General features: G+C 39.9%; 1 protein-coding gene across 2 annotated transcripts in view; it reads right to left on the bottom strand.

The window, feature by feature from the left end:
• Positions 1-18,329, bottom strand: part of inpp5a (inositol polyphosphate-5-phosphatase A) — a 233,466-nt gene that overhangs the window by 130,498 nt on the left and 84,639 nt on the right. For both annotated transcript variants that reach the window (XM_074675858.1, XM_074675857.1), the window contains exons 3-4: positions 17,310-17,410; positions 17,067-17,154 (exon numbers count right to left, since the gene is read on the bottom strand). In XM_074675858.1, the coding sequence (XP_074531959.1) occupies positions 17,067-17,154; positions 17,310-17,410 (189 nt within the window). The remainder of the gene's footprint in view (positions 1-17,066; positions 17,155-17,309; positions 17,411-18,329) is intronic.

Genomic DNA, 18,329 nt, shown 5'->3' with positions numbered 1-18,329 from the left:
CACCATAATTTCTGACAGATGTAAAAGTACGATCCAGATCCTGGCAATATTCTGGATACTAAGATCCAGAATATGAAATATGTACTGGGTCATTATAATTTTCAACACTGTCAGGAAACAAATGATCGTACAAACCTGCAACTAACACCAAATTGTAGCAGACAATTGCTGAAAGGGAGTATAACATTAAAGTAGGACTCAAGTGTTGCGTGACAATTAATATATACTTGGCGGAGGTCTGCGCTCTCTGAGTGCTTTTCTAGTTTTGTTTTTATTTTTCTGTTGCCAAGTCAGAGTACAGATGCTATGGTGGACTTGTAAACAGTTTTCTTTAAAATCTCATATGAGGCCTTAAAATGTGATTCTCTGATTTAAAAAAGGAAAACAGTTGGATACGCAACTATTCAAGTTTTATAAACACTTAAATACAATATTTGTTTACAATCCATTTTTTTGACAACATTAACTATCTGCATTCAGCAAAGAATAAGGATTCCTAATGGGGGGGGTGCTGAACATTTTGGGAATATTACGTACCTTTGATTATTAAGACTCAAAAGTGGACACTCGACTTTTAAATCAATGTTAGCATAAAAAGAAAGACACTGTGAATTTATCAAAATTACCTGTGGTTCAAAGGAACTTCAGCTGATCAGTTAGTTAATTCCACTGCGTAAAGAGTATTGAAGCTGGAAGAAATGGCACTTGTATTGGGTGTTTAAAAGATGCCACCCAATTGAAAAACAAATAAAAGCAGCAGGATCAGGTCAATTTAAAAAAATTATCTTCAACATTGGAATTGCAAGTTGGTAAACTAAATTATTAATAATTTTATTACAGTTGGCTTGAAATGGCCTTTATATATTGTGTCTAAGCTGTTGTGCAGCCACTTGCTACTAGATGAGGCTGTAGCTGAGGTTACAGCCCTGATGCCAAAACAGTCTACCACCTTGATGTAAACGAACACAGATTACAAGTTGAACTTTGTAGCACGGCACCGTTTGAAAGTGTTTTGTTATAGAAAATAGACTCAAAGTTGGCTGTGATTGGTTAAACTGGCTTACAACCACAGGACAGGAGGCATGTGGATGTTAACCTGCATGATTGGCTTAAAGCTGAGGGTGCTAACTCTGCTAGCATTAGCTATACTCTTAATTCCGATGTGAGATTGTTTACTTGTAGATTCACAGATTGAAGCACAGCACATTCAAAGACCTGTTTGTCTGAAGCAAACGGCCTCTTACAGACAGCTCTGTGAGGTGAAACAAACTCATGGTATTAAGAGCTGGGGTTAACTGCAGAAAGTGCAGCGGCATGTACACAAGCCAATGAGTGAGGGTTTGATTTCTATAAGTTTTGAATCCAGCTTAGTGTGGATGGTGTTTTCTTTCCAAATTACGGCCAATTCTGGAATATTAAGAAATATTTATCCAGCTCTAATAATTTACAAAACTTTTCTAATCACTGGTTCCAACAGTGTCTGTAGTCCCGTGCTCCTGACGTATTTGCAGTAATCGTTTTTAGATTAAAAGCTCAATTTAATCTATTCGGCAGAGATGTAACAGCCTGATGTGACGGAGTTAAACTGATGTTGAACCGGCTCAGTGACAGTCAGAGGAAATAGCCTGGAGGTGCTGTTATTTTTGCAGCTTTGCAGCAAATATCACACATTAGTGTCACTGCTCGTCCAGATGAATGATAAGAATTGTGTGACTGCTAATTGTTATTAATTTGCACATCTTTATCTTACATGACAAGCATTTTGAACGTAGGTGTTGTTTTAGAAACATTTAATTAAGTTGATTAAATAAAGTGTTAACTATGCTACTGGTATTTTATTATACCTTTAAAATGTGACAGAGTCTATCTCAAAGTCTGCAGCAGCACAGCTCAGAGCCTCAGAGGTGTCGCCCCATGAATTATTAAAAAGCTGCCAATAGTGAGCAGAAAACAGCAGCAACCTGTGGGTATTTAATTAGCAGGGGATGGGCTCCTCTGCATGCCTGATCAGGCAGGGTAAAGGACGCAGCAAAGCTTGGCATTGTATCGGTTTGCATCCAAGCTGTCTGATCCATCATGCTGTCTGTCGACTGCTGTTTGCAGAGCCAGCCCTTATTAATTATCAGCTCGTTTAAAGGGAGGTGGGGGGTGTCAGGGGTGCGGTGTGGGCAGTAGGTGGTCAGTCCTCTTTCATCAATGTAAGAAATCGCTGTGAGGGAACTCTACTGAGGGTGATTAAGGTCAGTTTAGCCTGGCACAGAGGAGGATGTCTCTTCGAGGAGAGGATGAGTGGATGCTCAGGGGATGGAGGAGTGGGAGGTGGATGTGTTAGCTGCACTCGATCCACATGGCTGTTTTCTATTGACAGACATCACTGATTAGTTTACAGCCAAGAGGGCAAACACACTCTTGTAGTAAGAGGAAAAACACTACAATTCATTCTTTGAAGTGAAACAGATACTTACACTCTGGTTTTAACTTTCAGAATTAAAACTCTAATAACAGAGACAAGTTGCTGAGCGACAGACCTCTCATGTGCACATTATATAACTATCTGTACTGGGGGTGGGAAAAATATTGACGCAGTGATTTATTGTCATCCTGACTTCTGTGGTTCAATTATCAATACGCTGGTCAAGTATTGATATTTTAATTGAAAAAACATGGCGCTCGAAACAACTCAATTGTACTCAACGCACCAATGTGTGTTTGACTCAGAATTATTACAACTTCATGACTCCACACAAAGGCACTAACGACAGGAATGAAGGTAACATTGGTGGTAGTCAATGGGTTGGGAGGATGTTTAACGCTACAAAACAGAAGAAGAAGAAGAAGAAGAAGAAGAAGAAGAAGAAGAAGAAGAAGAAGAAGAAGAAGACAGCAGGATGTTAGACAGTGGGGAAAAAGACTCCTTTCAAAACCTGAGCCATCTCAGTCATTAAATATTGCCACCATCTTGCCTCTTTTCCACCTCTTTACTATCGACAATGGCGGTGTATGTGAGTTACACTGTAGCTGTGTCCCAATTAAGGGGCTGCAGCCTACGAAGGCTGGATTTGAAGACCGATTAAGTCACAGCAGTGTGTTGAAGGCTGCCCCATTTCAAAGGCTCCCTCAAAGTGCGGCCAACAAATCTGGCCTGCTTTTCAGATGCTGTAAAGGCAGATTCAGTAAATCCTTCCTAGCCTAAAATATCCCAAGATTCATTGGGCATAAACACCGAAGATGATGGACACAGCGACATCCCAGAAGGAGTCCTGTTTTATCCAGTTGTAAAGGATTTCTGGCAACAACTTTGTGATTGTCTTTCTAAAACTTAGAAGACAAATTTGTTTTACTGTGGAAAAATGTTTGTTTGGACTCTTTTTAAGGAATATACTGAGAAAAAAACAGTTCACTATAAATCTTCTTGTTATGCAAAGGTTCTATGTTCATAAATGTAAAACCTCTGGAAAAACTTACTTGGTGTTTTTTAATTTTAATTTTTAATTTAGACACTACATTAATCAATTCAGTATTTTTTAAAAAAGGCAATCAAAACTAAAATAGCTTGTATTTTCTACTTTTTTTTTTTCTTTTTCTTCTTTTTTTGATCTCACATCCCCCCTAGTGCTTGTTCAGGTGTTGAAAATGTACATTGCGCTTAACACTTACATGTACATGGTGGTTCTATACTCTATCAATAAAGAAATTAATAATAATTAAAAAGTAAAGTAATTAAAAAGTAACATTTGGCTTACAGGTGAGGGTGGCAATGTGTGACATGGAGGTTGACAAACAGCAAATGCTCCGTAGACCAGACCATCCCAATTCAGTTTGGCTTTGCGGTCCACCAAGGCCGAGACACAGCTATTGTGGCACTTCTGTAACTTTATGCACCTTATTGTCGTTTAGACATCAGTAAAATGGAAAGATTCACAACTCCAGTAATTTCCCTTAAAAAGTAACTACAAGGCAGATAATGCTGTGTTAAAGTCTACAAATGCGTGTGGGTTCATATGAACCATGCTTCTGTGGAGTAAAGTGAGTGGAATTGTGGGGGTTGGGGGTCTTTTTTCTCCTTGGAAAGCAGGACTGTGAGAGCTGTGAGGGCTCTCAATAGACAGAGGATTATGGAAATCAAAGCTGGGAGATTAGCTAATGGGACTATAATGGCCCCCGACTGCCCCGGTCAGCTGGGCCATGCAAATGAAGAAGCGATAGCCAGCGGTTGAGGAAGAATCGATATGTAAGGAGGACAAAGTGCTGGCTGGAGCTAGCTCTGTATCAGACACACATGAATGTAACACACACACTCGCACACAGACACTCACATAGCGAGGGCCTGAAGCCAGCAGACAGAAGTGAGCTTTCAGCAGCAGTACCCAGCTCGAGTGCAGGGGCACAGATACCGCCAGCTCCGGTCTGCTCGCTCTCACTGATGTCAACAGGCAGTTTGTGATCCTCCCCATCGCCTGGCTCTCATCCACACTGACACAGCAGCACTAGGACGCAGATTCTGGACCAGCCCGGCTCTCCACGCTCCATCAAATCTTTCTGTTCATGCCGCCTCGGGCCCAAAACAGAACAAACGTCCTTGTGGACAATCAATAAGAGCTGCTGCCAGGACAGCCAAGTATTACGACAGCGTTTAGATACACTGAGTAGTTTATTTTCTACACACTCTGGACAATCTGACATCCGCCATTTAGGATGTGCGGATATTAACCTTCTTAGGATGTATGAGGCAAAGTGGGTGTCGTAAAATGCAATTGAGTGGGACATGGCGGCTTTCATCATCAAACTAAATGGAACATCCCCTCTCTTATATATCAGAATACCAATTTTGAGCGTGTCAGAAAAATTTCAATTTCAGGTGGGACTCCAGCTGCCTGGCTCTGGCCTCTCCCCTCTCATTTTCATTCCTGCACCGCTCGGTGAAGCCATTCATCAGGACCCGGGCAGAGGACACCTCCCGCCCGCTCACAAATGCACGGAGCAGGCAATAAAATTAACCTTGTGGCAATTGTTTTCCCACCCGTTTGATGGCCCTGTGTCAGCTCATCTGTTACAGCAGGGAGGAATAAAAAAGTCAAGCTCGGATGTGCAAAAAATTATGACTCAGGGTGGGGGTGGGGGGGTACCTGAATGAAGCCAGATTATGGAGTCAAAACTCGATCAATCAGTGTTGGAGAAGAGCTGCAAACATGGCTGCCTCTTTATTTGTGTCAATAAACAGCATGGTTTATATTAAGACAAGCCAGCAACAAGACAGTGTGATATGTTTACAGTTCAGTCAGCCACCATCCCTGACCCAGCCCCTTCACGGGGCGGGGGACAAGATGGAGGAGGGTGAAAGAGGAGGGGGGATAAAAATCTTTCAGAGGGTGTTTATTTGCTCTCAACACCTCCTAAGCGATCAATATTTTTAATTTGGGTCCGAGTTATTATTTTTCACATCACTGCGCCGGGGAGCAGAGTAAAGTGGCTCATATTTTAGCACTAAAAAGATCGATATGACAGGCTCACCTTCACTCTGCCCCCTCGGTGGCGGGGGGCCGCACATCATAATGGACGGTGGCGAGGTACACCCGGCCCGCCTCATGCTGGAATCACATCATTATCTGTGGCTGGAGACCCCACAACACCATCACCACACACCCCACCCTCCACAGCAGGACAACAACACCATCAGCACCACTTCCTCCTCAGCTGATTTACTCCCCTCAGCTAGATCCTATCCCAAACACACACAAACACACACACAAACACACACACACACACGCACACACACACACACACACACACACACACACACACACACACACACACACACACACACACACACACACACACACACACACACACACACACACACACAGTCTGGTAGTGTAGGGTTATTCTGTTATTTTTAAACCGAGGTCTTATTTTTCTATGTATTTTGGATCTTAGAGACTTGAAGGTATAAACAGATGAGTGATTCAGTTTGTAGATTTTTTTATTTGCTTGTCATGAAACAGTCTGTCATGGTTGTAGTTGCCAAAAGTCACCAAACCCTTATCGTAGCAAAGAAGGGTTCTCGTTTTTGACCCTGAAAGGTCCAGCATCTGACATCATTAAAGAAAGCATCCTTACATACACAGAGTCTTCTTATTGAGACAGACCCTTTTTTCTGCCTTCAAAGCCACCAAACTCCAAAATTGCTAAATCACAGAACACAGGAGTCACTCATCAACATTTTGCATCATCATCCCATGGTTTCGATACAAATTCCACCCTGTACTCTAGAAGTCATTTGACCTTTGGAAGGAAAGGAGTTGTTAGTCTATCAGTCAATCAGATGCTGAACTTGGGCAATTTTTATTTCTCTTGTTTAACACCAGACCATGTGAAAAAAGGTGAATGATTATGATGTCCACAGACTTTATCAGGCACCATATTTTTCCAAAAAATGCACGTTACATGTGAGTCAGTTTATAGGATTAATCAGGGGATCTGACATCTCAACTTTTCCTTACCCAACTTATAAACAAAGACGATAATGAAGGAGGTAAATTTGAGAAAAAAAAACAGAAGACAAAACAAAAAATCTTAATACGTTGAAACCAATTTCTTCCCCACCCCTAGTAAACATACTTTAAAATTTTAAAATAGCTCCAGGCTTCCTACTGTGGCAATATAATGGAGCTATTCCAACACGCTTTGTATAAACTAGTCTTTGACAGGAATTAGATTATTCATCAATTTATGATCAAATGTCATCTCCCACCAAATAGCACAAAAATCCTTAGTCAGTTATCTATTAATTTATTTATTTTTGATGACTTAAGGACCCAAATGTCAGCCATATGTTTATTCTGTAGGGCAGACATTTACCACAGGCTGGGTTCGGGTGTGGCACTGTGTTATGCTACTATCATAATGGTATAATGCTCCACAACCTGTATGTAAACAAGTACAGATACCAGATGATATTATGTAGTGTAGCGCTGTTTGGTAGTATTCGACATAAACTTTACTTAACTTTGATTACAACCATTGACTGGGTCTACAGAAGCCAATTATGTTATAGGGGGGGTGTCAAGAAAATCGTGACAAAAGATGACGGAGATCATCCGAGATCATGGAGAGGATTAAAGGATGGAGCTTCCGGGACTATTGCTATCTAAAAAAAGTACAATGTCTTTTTTTTTGAGATCAAAAACAAGAAGAGAGACATGAAAGAGGAGAGTCTACCCTTCTTTGGTAATTTCAGTGGTTACATAGTTATAGAAACAATATTCTGTGGCTCTCGAAAGATCAGTCAAAATGCTTCGAAAATGTTTAGCAGCCAATGAGGTAGAGTATTTTAAAAAGGGGGGAGATTAAGATGTATGTAGGCTGTGTCAGGTTTAACAGACATGCAACCACTCAATGGGAGAAATGAGTTAACTAGCACAAGCAAGAGGACTGAAAACTGAAGACGCTAACTCTCCTCGTGTTTGCTATTCTTCGCAATCAATGTGGTATTGTTTATCTGCAGACTGTTAGCCATGACCTAATTATGGTCAACTTTGATTGATTTTGTTGTTTCTAACTTTTGACCAATTGGTTAGTCAGGGTTTAAATTAATGTCTGAACAAGACAACATTAATACACTTCAGCACATTCTTCATCAGAAAAAAACCCCATAAAATGTGTTATTATTCAGACCTTTTCAATGTGCTGTGAGGAGAGGCTTGATGTCTATTCTTGTACGTCTGTATGAGTGTGAGAGCAGCTTTCTAAACTGCAACGAGGATCCAGGAGGTACGAGGCACAGCTCCCCCACATCTGACTCTGAGTAATAAATGCATCAACTTCTCCACCTCTTTACACAATCTATTAATTATATCTACATTTTCAGTCCAAATATTTTCACACTGGGAATGCCCACTCTCTCTGCACCATAACTCACGTCTGATGGCAGATTCATTGATTGTCGCTCAACCCTTGTCCCGAGTGTGTGTGTGTAAGTGTGCTTGCGCCAGTGTTTATTCAGCTTTGTCACTATATATATGAGTGTGTGTGTGTGTCTGTGTGTGCACTTATGTCTGCCCTGAGAGTATGAGTGATGGCCGTGGAGAGTTATGGCCCGGCGATATTACTGAGCTGACATCTACTCCATTCAAGTGGCCTCAGTGGGTGCCGTGCTTCTCACCATATTGAAATAAGAGCTCTCTTAGATTTAGTTAGCAATATTTTAACCTGCTTATTCGCCTGCTGCGGTCTTTTTAAGCACAGAGCTAAGAGGAGGAAGGAGGAGGAGGAGAGGAGGAGGGGGGTTGCTCCTGCTAGTTAACCTCGGTGTGTAAAACCAACAGACTGTACACAGACACCCCTCCTCTATGACCCCACTCTCTCTACAAAGTACATAATCTCTATATGCAACCTGGTTTTGTTTTGTCATAAAAAGGTGGAACAGGCAGGTCATAGAAGAAGCAGTAAAAAAAGGGGGGGCGATAAATGTGAGTCACACGTATTTCTGGGTAATACCGTAAACATACTCACAGTGAGGCGCTGTCAGCACAGAGGGACACTAAGTGTTCATAAATTCCTGGCCGAGCAGAGCGGCACTGATGATTGCATTACAGCTCGCTGCCTGCAGGAGAATTAAGGACTCACCTCTGGAGCAGAGAGAGGCCGAGGTGTGACTGACAGGACAGCTCTGCTCTCCACAGATCAGACGCAGAAATCTAGAGATTTCCTCTAACTTTGGAGGTAGTTGTTTTACTGTGAGGTTGGGGCTTCGTTTTGCAATTTAAGGTCTAATTGATCAAAAGTTACAGAAAACTAAAATTCTCAGATACTGTTCAGCAGCATGTTCTTGCCTGAAAGGCCCTGATGGTTTTCATCATCTGATAAAATTTCAAAAAGGTTCAGAGACAAGACTTGTATTACCTCCGCCAATGTGGTTGTGTTTTTGAGAGAGTTTGTCTGTTTGTCTGTAAACAAAATAACTCAAAAATTAACAAACAGATCTTGATGAAATTCTCAGGAAATGTTCAAAATAGGATGGGAAAGAAGTGATTAAATTTTGGAGGTGATCCAGATCACCGTCTGGATCCAGGACTTTTTTAAAGGATTGTCTATCATTGTGAAATAGGGCTGTTTTCACCATATGTGTGTAAAACTCCACCATAAATGGTCAGATTGCTTTGCAAAACAATACAAGACAAGGTCACCATAATTTCTGACAGATGTAAAAGTACGATCCAGATCCTGGTAATATTCTCGATACTAAGATCTGGAATATGAAATATGTACTGGGTCATCATAATTTTCAACACTGTCAGGAAACAAATTATCGTACAAACCTGCAACTAACACCAAATTGTAGCAGACAGTCTGCTGAAAGGAAGTATAACATTAAAGTAGGACTAAAGTGTTGGTGACAATCACAATATGCTTGGTGGAGGACAACGCTCTCTGAGTGCTTTTCTTGTTAAAGAAATACGATCTTTGCTTGTTTTTTTCCTCTTTTACTAAAAAAAAAAAAAAAACAAGAAACACAAATCAAATTGCCCTCTTGAAGCCACCAGACTCCATTTATGTACATTTATGTACAACCTCTGGTTCAACAAAATAATTGTATAACACATGATTACACAAAAACTGGAATCTAAGCAAGCATTTGTTTCTTGTTTTTGGTAAAAAAATAAAAAAATAAATAAATAAAAGATAAACAGTCTTGAATCATCCAAACTCAATAAGAGCAACATTCACTAGAGAAATCTGAAAAAATGTCTTATTTCAAGGAATACAAAGATAAAAATGATATAAAAAGAACGGACAATGAGGTACTAAAAATCGACTCAGTTTCTTGTCGTAAGACAACATTCTTACCTCACATGACAATTATTTTGAGATAAGTTCTTGCAGTGTAGTTGGTTGGTAACTCTTGTATTTTTGCTAAGGTAAATGTCTGTTTATATCAGTGTGATCTTATGGCTTTTAAATCTTCACATACAGTGAAACCAACGTGTCTGAGTCGAACTCTTTCTATCTTTATTACAAATCAGCATTATTACTCAGTTTCGGCATTGCACTGCTCTTTGTGTCAAGCAGAAAACTAAAAACCTGGTCCCATTACATTTGTGGTTATATCTCTCAAAGTACAGGATGTTTTCTGCTGATCTGAGATCTGAAACGATCTTTAATAAATCAAGTAAAACAAAAATGTAAGTTTGTGTTTCCTCATGAAACAGACAGGCTGATTATGGTTTAAGATTTCTTAATTTATCGTTTTTATGCTTTACACAGAAAAAAATGTTTCATGCAATCACAACTTTACTTTGGATTGTTTTTGTATTCTTCTTTTTCTATATCCACCTATTTGACTTTATTTGATACTTCTGATTTGTATGTTAAAGTGTTTCTCTAGTTTCTCTCTCCATCTTTCCCTCCCATTCTGTCTTCTCTGCCATTCTTGTGAAACGCACTTGTTGTTTATCCCTGTAACAATCACTGAATTAAGGATGAAGGCCTCTGTGATTTTAAGGTGTGAGGTGCTGCTTACATTAAATATGTTAAAACAAGAAGATGCAGCTAGTTTCACCTGTCTTATTCTAAAGGATGTAAATACTCCCACTGTATCACTGAAACCTCTCCTGAGATGAGATCCATCAAAGAAAGCTTCCTTTAAAACTCTTAAACTGATTCTAAAGACAGATTGGTCAGGACAAAGTGCTAACTGTAACACCTTTAAGGGAGAGGACAAACACAAACATGCATGCCAACACACACATACTACCACACACAGGGGGTAAAATGAGACAGCAGTGTCCTGTCACACTGCTGAGCCTGATTTATCCTCCGTCTCTGCTCTCAGACCACAGACATGAGCGATGCCTTTAATCTCCCATTAAAATGCCCCAGAACAAGAGAGAGCTGCTGTGCATCACAGTGTGTGTGTGTGTGTGTGTGTGTGTGTGTGTGTGTGTGTGTGTGTGTGTGTGTGTGTGTGTGTGTGTATGGCTTGATTAGACTGTGCGACAGTTGCAGGTGTGTGTCTGAGTCAGGAAGCAGTAACAGTGGCTCACGTTGGTGCAGGTTGAGGGCTGCAGCAGCAGCAGCGTCAGGATAAATATTAATGTGCAGGAGTGGACTGGGAGTTGAGTTATCAGGGCGGGCCTTCCTAATTGACATTTTACCTGCTGTATACCTTAACAGGGCTGTAAAACAGCAGGAAGGGGCTCTGCTGAGGGGGGATGTGTCAGTCAAGATCGTCCCCGTCACTGCTGCCTTCCTCGGGGGCGACCAAGCAAGCAGGAGGAGGAGGAGGAGGAAGAGGATCCTCTCATTGTTCAGATTCAGCACTGAGGTGTGACATGTTGCATTTTAACTTCAAGGTGTGATTATTTCATTATGAGGAATCAAGATACAGTGACTAGATGAGGAGACCAAAGGGCTGGAGCAGTTTTTGGTGTTTTTATTTTTCAGATTGTAATCAGGCTTCAGCTAAAGAGCTTTGATTACATCATTTCTATCACCATAATATCACCTCATAGCAAAATCCAAACCATCAAATCCGTCGGTCTTCAGTTTCACTGAATGAGCATGTTGTACTTTGGATATCTTGGTATTTTAAGTGATGAATCCATCATATTCAGCAGCAGCTGGTGATAAGATAAAAATTGAAACTGAATTTTAGTAGTAGAATCTAAAAATAGGCCGGTCTCTGCCACTTTTATCCTTAGACGATGTGGAAGTCTTGCATCTGAACATCTCCTCTCAAAGTGTTAATGATTTGGACACTGACGGTCATCTTAAATGATAAAGCACTCTCACATCACTGTTATGAAGATGCTGGTCTCCCCTGCCCACACAAACAAAAGTACAGGTGTCATTTTATCCAAAAGCGTAGTCTAGGAGTGCTGGAGAGGAGAGTACAGCAACTTTTTCACTGCTCCAGGATGATGGTGTTAAAGCTTGCTGCTAAAGAGGATTTACTTGAAACAAATTGGAAAAGCTCTAAAACTACAAGATCTGGTGCTACTGAATACATTTAAGGTGCATTTGAATGACTTTAAGGAGGCTCGTCTAGCTGAAGGTGTTTTAATGTAACACAACCATCTTGTATTTAGTTTGTAGGGCTGGGACAATATGCTATTCAAGCCATTTGATTCTATTACAATTTTTGGGTTGCAGATCTGAATTAAATTGCGATTCCTCAATATCAATATTTACGACATTTTGCCCTTTATAAACTTTTTTCAATCCAGTTTATAAACAAAGACTGAAATGAAGCATTTGAATTTGAAAAAAAAAAGTTTTTTGACAAAGAATCACGATTCTGATATAAAATCCCAAAGTTTCAATTTTCAATTTTTTCCCACACCCATATTGGTTTGTCTCAGCCAAAACGGCCTTGAAAAAAAGTTCTCCAAACTCATTGAGTCTCTCTTGGTTGAATATGTTAAAAAAATAAATACACAAAACTCTGATCAATATAAAACTAATCAATCATGAGTCTTCGACTGACAATCAGCAAAGTTTCACAAAAGCTGCTGGCTAAGGAAGCAAATCTATGTACTTTTTTTTTTTTTTTTTTTGACTTATCCTTGCCTCCCTACACTGGTTCCCTTTGTTATTTATGATTCATTAAGATTACTGACATATGGATGAATAAATGGGCAAGCTCTTTTCTGTCTCTCAGACCCACAGATCCATTGACCAAGTCTTCGACCTGTCCCAAAGTCTAAGCTGAAGCTCAGGGGGTTACTGAGCCTTTTTCCACTGCAGCTCTCAACACTATGAAATTGTCTCCCTCCTTATGTTTAGCTGTCCCCTCAATGCCTGTTTTTAAACTAAACCCACGGACATTTTTTTCCAACCATGGCTGCTGGCTCAGCATTAAAATTTACCTTTTAAACCTTTCGTCCAATCTTTTTCACCTAAAGATTCTTTATCAGTTTATCTTCCAGAAAAACTGAATCAATCTTGTGTTTTTCTTTCAATGTTTTGATAGAGTTTTCTGTGAAAATTAAGCTGCTGACAGGCTGATAGGTAGGAATCATTTTTGACATCTAATGGCCTGCTAAAATAGAGATATCTTGCACTTCCAAATCATAGAGTGCTGAGAGCTGGACAGAGGTACCAAACATTAAAAGAATGGGGGCTGTCCCAATATCTTCGACCAGATCTTCACACATTAATTCATCATCTCAGAAACGCAGTTCAAACACTCTCACAGTGAGGAGGCATGTAAACAATGTGAGCGACCTTCACCACACACACTCGCCACATAACTTCCCCCCTGCTCAGCCAACACATTTACACACAGACACACTCTTTCTGTCACACACACACACACACTGAACAGAGTGTGAGCTCCTGAAAAGTGTTCCCTCTTACATGATGTGAAAATTGACAGGCAGGGGGGCAGACAACAAACCACCGGGCCCGGAGCACGAGGAGGAGGAGGAGGAGGAGGAGGAGGAGGGGAGAAAATCGAATATTGAGAAAACAAACACGAGTGATGTCATCAAAGCTAAATGTTATGCCCTGTGTGAGAAACTCTGCACAGTCTCTTCATATTTACTGTTTCCACCTTTTCAATACCAACATCATAGAAAGCACATCAGATGTGTCCCGTCACTCACTGACTCACACAGACATGCACACACACAAATACACACACAGAGGCACAAAGTGCTCGCAAACACAACAAAAAGGTTAATCTATAGACAAACACCATTAAATAAACAGCTCATAATGCCGGGAGATTATAGGGAATGGCAGATAATTATATTTTCTAAAGGCCAATGTTTGTAATATTTTTTTGAAAAGAGCAAATGTGACTCTGTGGGAGCTGTGATTTATGAGCGTTTGTGGGGGTGCATTGTAGCATGGAGATGAACACACACACACACACACACACACACACACACACACACACACACACACACACACACACACACACACACACACACACAAACACAAACACACACAAGAGAGAAACACACTAAACTCAGCGAACAGATACAAACTGAAACCAAAGACCACTTCATGGTATGGACTGATTTTGATATTTTAATCTATCAGTTTATAATCCTTATAATCTCCTGAGACTATGATTTGACATTCCTGCAGTCTTGAAATAAAGCATCAGGCGAAAAACAAACTCTCAAACTGAGTTTTAGAGTATGTTACAGGACAGTTTCAGGTCTTCTGCTGATGCTGATGCTAAAGCGGTGAAGTCTGGGTGTTTGGCTCCACCAAGAGGCTGAATACTAAACAACAGCTCACCTCTGGATGAAGTCATGTGTAATGAGGGTATTTTCATGAGCTTAGTTTTTTGTTTTTTTTTTTTGTTTTTTTTTACAGATTTTTACATCTGGGTGCTTTTTCCACACTTAAGGGTTCAGAGGTAAACTAGGAACAAATATCTGCTCAGCCGTTCAAATTCTGAATGTCTGACAAGACACAGACACTTGACAGACAAAAGTAACTCTTTTCTATTACCTTTACTGCTTCGCAATATTTTTGAAGCACATAAATTAAAGCTATTAAAGCATTCTCAGTTGCTGTTTCATTACTTGGACAAGTTAGTAAGTATATATGTGTGTGTGTGAGTTTAGGGTTATAAACAGTTCACTTGGGTGCAAGGCCATATGTATACAGAAATGAACAGGGCAGTTGACCAGTAAACCTGAGAATGGGCAATTAATTATTTTTAATTTTGAAAGATGGAATCTAACTGTGTGTTTTTGTTTTTATTGATGTTATTTGTTGAAGATCCCTTCACTTGCATCCTTCAGTGTCACAGAACCCCACTAAGCTGGACACAGCTTATTCAATCATTTTCTTTCATTTCACTGACTCTTTCATATTGATGCCAAAGTTGTTTTTATTTTTTGATTAAGTATCAGTTGCTCTGAATTAAGCATTTATGGAAATGCAAAAGAATGGAGATAATCAACACAGAGACAGATCAATTACACGTTTGACTTTAACTCAGAACGCATGATTTTTTGTCCTCTGCTGCCATCTGGTGGCCATCAGGTGGAACCAAATACTGAGGGAAAAGTGAACTCCTAAAAGTTTTGCAAGTGTTTTAAAAATGAGATAGATGAGTTTATAAACAAACTATGTGTATCATTATTATAATCCATCTGAGTGTTACTTTTTCTGATGAATTCAGACCTAACTGAGCTTCAAACCAACTGTGTCTTAAAAATTTAAGAAGCCCACTATGACATTCTGATCTCCTTTCCTGTCCCAAAAAATTAACTACCTGCAGAACAAGCAGTGTGTGATGATTTGGTTACTATATGCAGTCGAATGTGGTCTGAATTTAAAACCTGGTATAAGATCTAACCACAGTCAGAGAGTAACATTAAGAGCAGTGATCATGAGATGACAGTGGTGTTGTGACACCTGCTCACAGTCTGAATGATTTCTGGTAAGTCACAGCAGAATTCACAGAAACTTGGATTGTGGTAAATTTCTGTTCAGTTTAATGTCATATTTAGAAACCGTCTCTGCTGCTGTTTCTCTGGTTATACCGGTGCTGCTGCATGCCTCGCATGAGCGGCAGCTTCTGAATTCAACAACATTAAACTTGATGTCTTTCCTTAATAAAATACGATGAAAAGCTTTTAGAATACTTTTCATTTGTTGGATTTCATTTGATGCTCTAAAAGATGAACTTCGGTGCCTTAGAAATGAGTGTTCTATATGTTTTCAATCATTAAGAGAAAAAAAAGCTGGGCCTGAGGTTATATAAAGTTCATCTGATCTATGTAGAGCAGGGGTTCTCAAACTTTTTTGGACCACAGATCCATATCAGGTGAGACATTTTCCCAAGGCCCCTCTCATTATTGTGACATTAGCAAAATATTAATACTATATAATAATTAACTCTGTAGTACTTTGCAACAATGGACCACAGCTACATTTATACTTTCAAGTAATTCCTTGTGTAAACATAGAGAAAATGTTGGCCCCCAATCTGTTTTATTTTTTTTGTTGTGATTTTTTCTTTTTCCATCTTTGTGCACTATGAAACGATAGACATGTCACACTCATATCAGAATTGATCCCATGGCACAAAACCAAACTGGGCAGGGGAATTGGAAAAAATAGCTGATGTTATTGGTGCAAGAGATCCCAGTTTGGTGATCAGTGATACAGCACACTTTAACAACCATTTTGAAACTATTCCACGGACCCCCAGGCTAACGTTTGTGGACCCCATGGGGTCCCGGGACCCCACTTTAAGAATTCCTGATGTAGTGAATCTGCATACATTAAGATAAAATACAGTGTTTTAAATCTGAGTTGGATATGTTCATGGTGTAATCATGGCATGTTTTAGCTCAGATTGAAACCACCTTAAATTCAAAAACTTCTCATCAACTATCCCACAGGACATGAATGCACCATTGGTGTATTTTTAATGCTACATTCACACACAGAATAATCGCTGTAAGCCGGGCAAGTGTGCACACGCAAGACGTCAACAAATTAAGCAAAAACTTTTGAAGAAAGGCGACAAGTCAGAGAACGCCAACTAAATTATATTACACATCATTTTCTTGCCCTGTTTTCAACATCACAGAAGCACTTTTTACATTGAGAGGCTACAATGTGTCATAAGTTTAACGCAGCTTACTGGTCATTATGCTCAGAGGCTAAGAGTTAAACACACACCTCACAGAGATCCTGTCCCATTTCTGCCAAATCAAATGCCAGCATTGCAGCGGGAAATTTAGTCATTCCATCATGCTTATTTGGCACAGAGACATATATATATTGCACCTTGGATTTGCATTTGGAAAAGGTCTAAAGTGGCGCTTGATGCTATAAAGAAGATGCGTTTTTGTTGATGTGTTTCAACAACCTGAATTATATTAAAAAAAAACTTTTTGATTAGTTAAACTCACTCAGCATCAAAAGAAACTAAAGTTGACAACCCAAAACTAAGCATACCACTCTCGACTTTTTAAAACATGAAGGTGAAAACATGGCCTCATAAAAAAAGAGTCTTCAGTCTTCATACCCTGAGGTCCGGATTTTCCAATTATTCCAACGCCACATGAAGGTAGAATTACATCACTTACTGTGAAATGCTCCTGGGATTTGTAGTTCTCATCGAGGTAGACGCGGGCTCTGTTGTAGTCCTTCATGGCATCACTGGACAGCAGCTCTCTGACACACAGATGGACCATAAAGAATTTCAATCAAATACAAAAAAACAGCAGAAGCCTCATTTAAAGTGACTTAGCATTAATGAAATTAAGTTAAAACTTAACCTCATGAGATGAAATTTGGAATTTGAGTTAAATCATGAGCACTTCACTTACTTTACAAAACAGTCCACGTGTGACATGGACTCCTCATAGTTCTTCCCTCCGACCTCCTGACAGTGAACAGCCAGGAAGTGAGGCCTGTGCGTCTGAACCGTCTGCAAGAGGACACACACACACAAACACACACGTCAGTTTCTATGTGCTTCAATGCATCCATAACAACAGCACAGCGACTCCGCATGCTCGTCATAGATTAATTTAGTTGAGCACAGACACATATAATAATGGTATCAGGGTTCTTATAACTGTGCCTAAGCTGACTTTTTAATGTGCCGCTGTATTTACTCCAGAAAGAGCAGATCAGATGTATAAAGAGACACTCAGCGAGCTTGTTGTAACGAGAAATGTCGACCACTCCTCATCCTGCAGCGGGGAGGGTGTGACAGATATTCACACATCCACACAAGTGTAGACACATTTCTCATTTCAGACACAAACCAAGCAGGAGTAAAGTCAGGAGCACTAATCTGAGTTATGTGAATTAAAGAAACACTTGAGGCTGCAGGAGAAGAAAGACGTGGTTTGAGTTACGTAAACTACCAGCATGCTTGGCAATTAAGACAAATTGAAGATTACACAGAGCTGTGTAAAGACAGAGTGTTAGACTGCTTTAAGTCGTAGCTTATAAACAAGACTGGGAATACAGCAGGAAGTGAGAGAAATATCACTTAAAACAATCACTTGCCAACAAATGTTAAAGAGTAGTTTCAGGTGATGATGAAACAGACTGAAATGGAAGTGATGCCGGTTAATTAAACAGGAAAAGTAAAACACCAAAAGACCCTCAAGAACAAAACTTTTAAGCTAGACCCAGCATGCAGAGGAAAAAGCTTTAATGAATTTATTTTACATCTGCACACTAAAAATCCTCAGTGAGTTAAACATCTGACACTGAAAAGACAGCAGGATGAGATCTTTTCATCAGAAAGCTCTTATTACACATGTTGAATGAGATCAGCAGGGAAATAAAAAGAGAATCATCTTGTTCACAGGGTAAATCAGAAGGTATGGGTA

Source organism: Halichoeres trimaculatus, unplaced genomic scaffold, assembly GCF_033239565.1.
Source record: "Halichoeres trimaculatus isolate MK-OKI-2021-1 unplaced genomic scaffold, fHalTri1.1 fHalTri1_scaffold_8, whole genome shotgun sequence".
In the NCBI taxonomy this organism is placed as follows: domain Eukaryota; kingdom Metazoa; phylum Chordata; class Actinopteri; order Labriformes; family Labridae; genus Halichoeres; species Halichoeres trimaculatus.
This window is presented reverse-complemented; position numbering and strand designations above follow the sequence as displayed.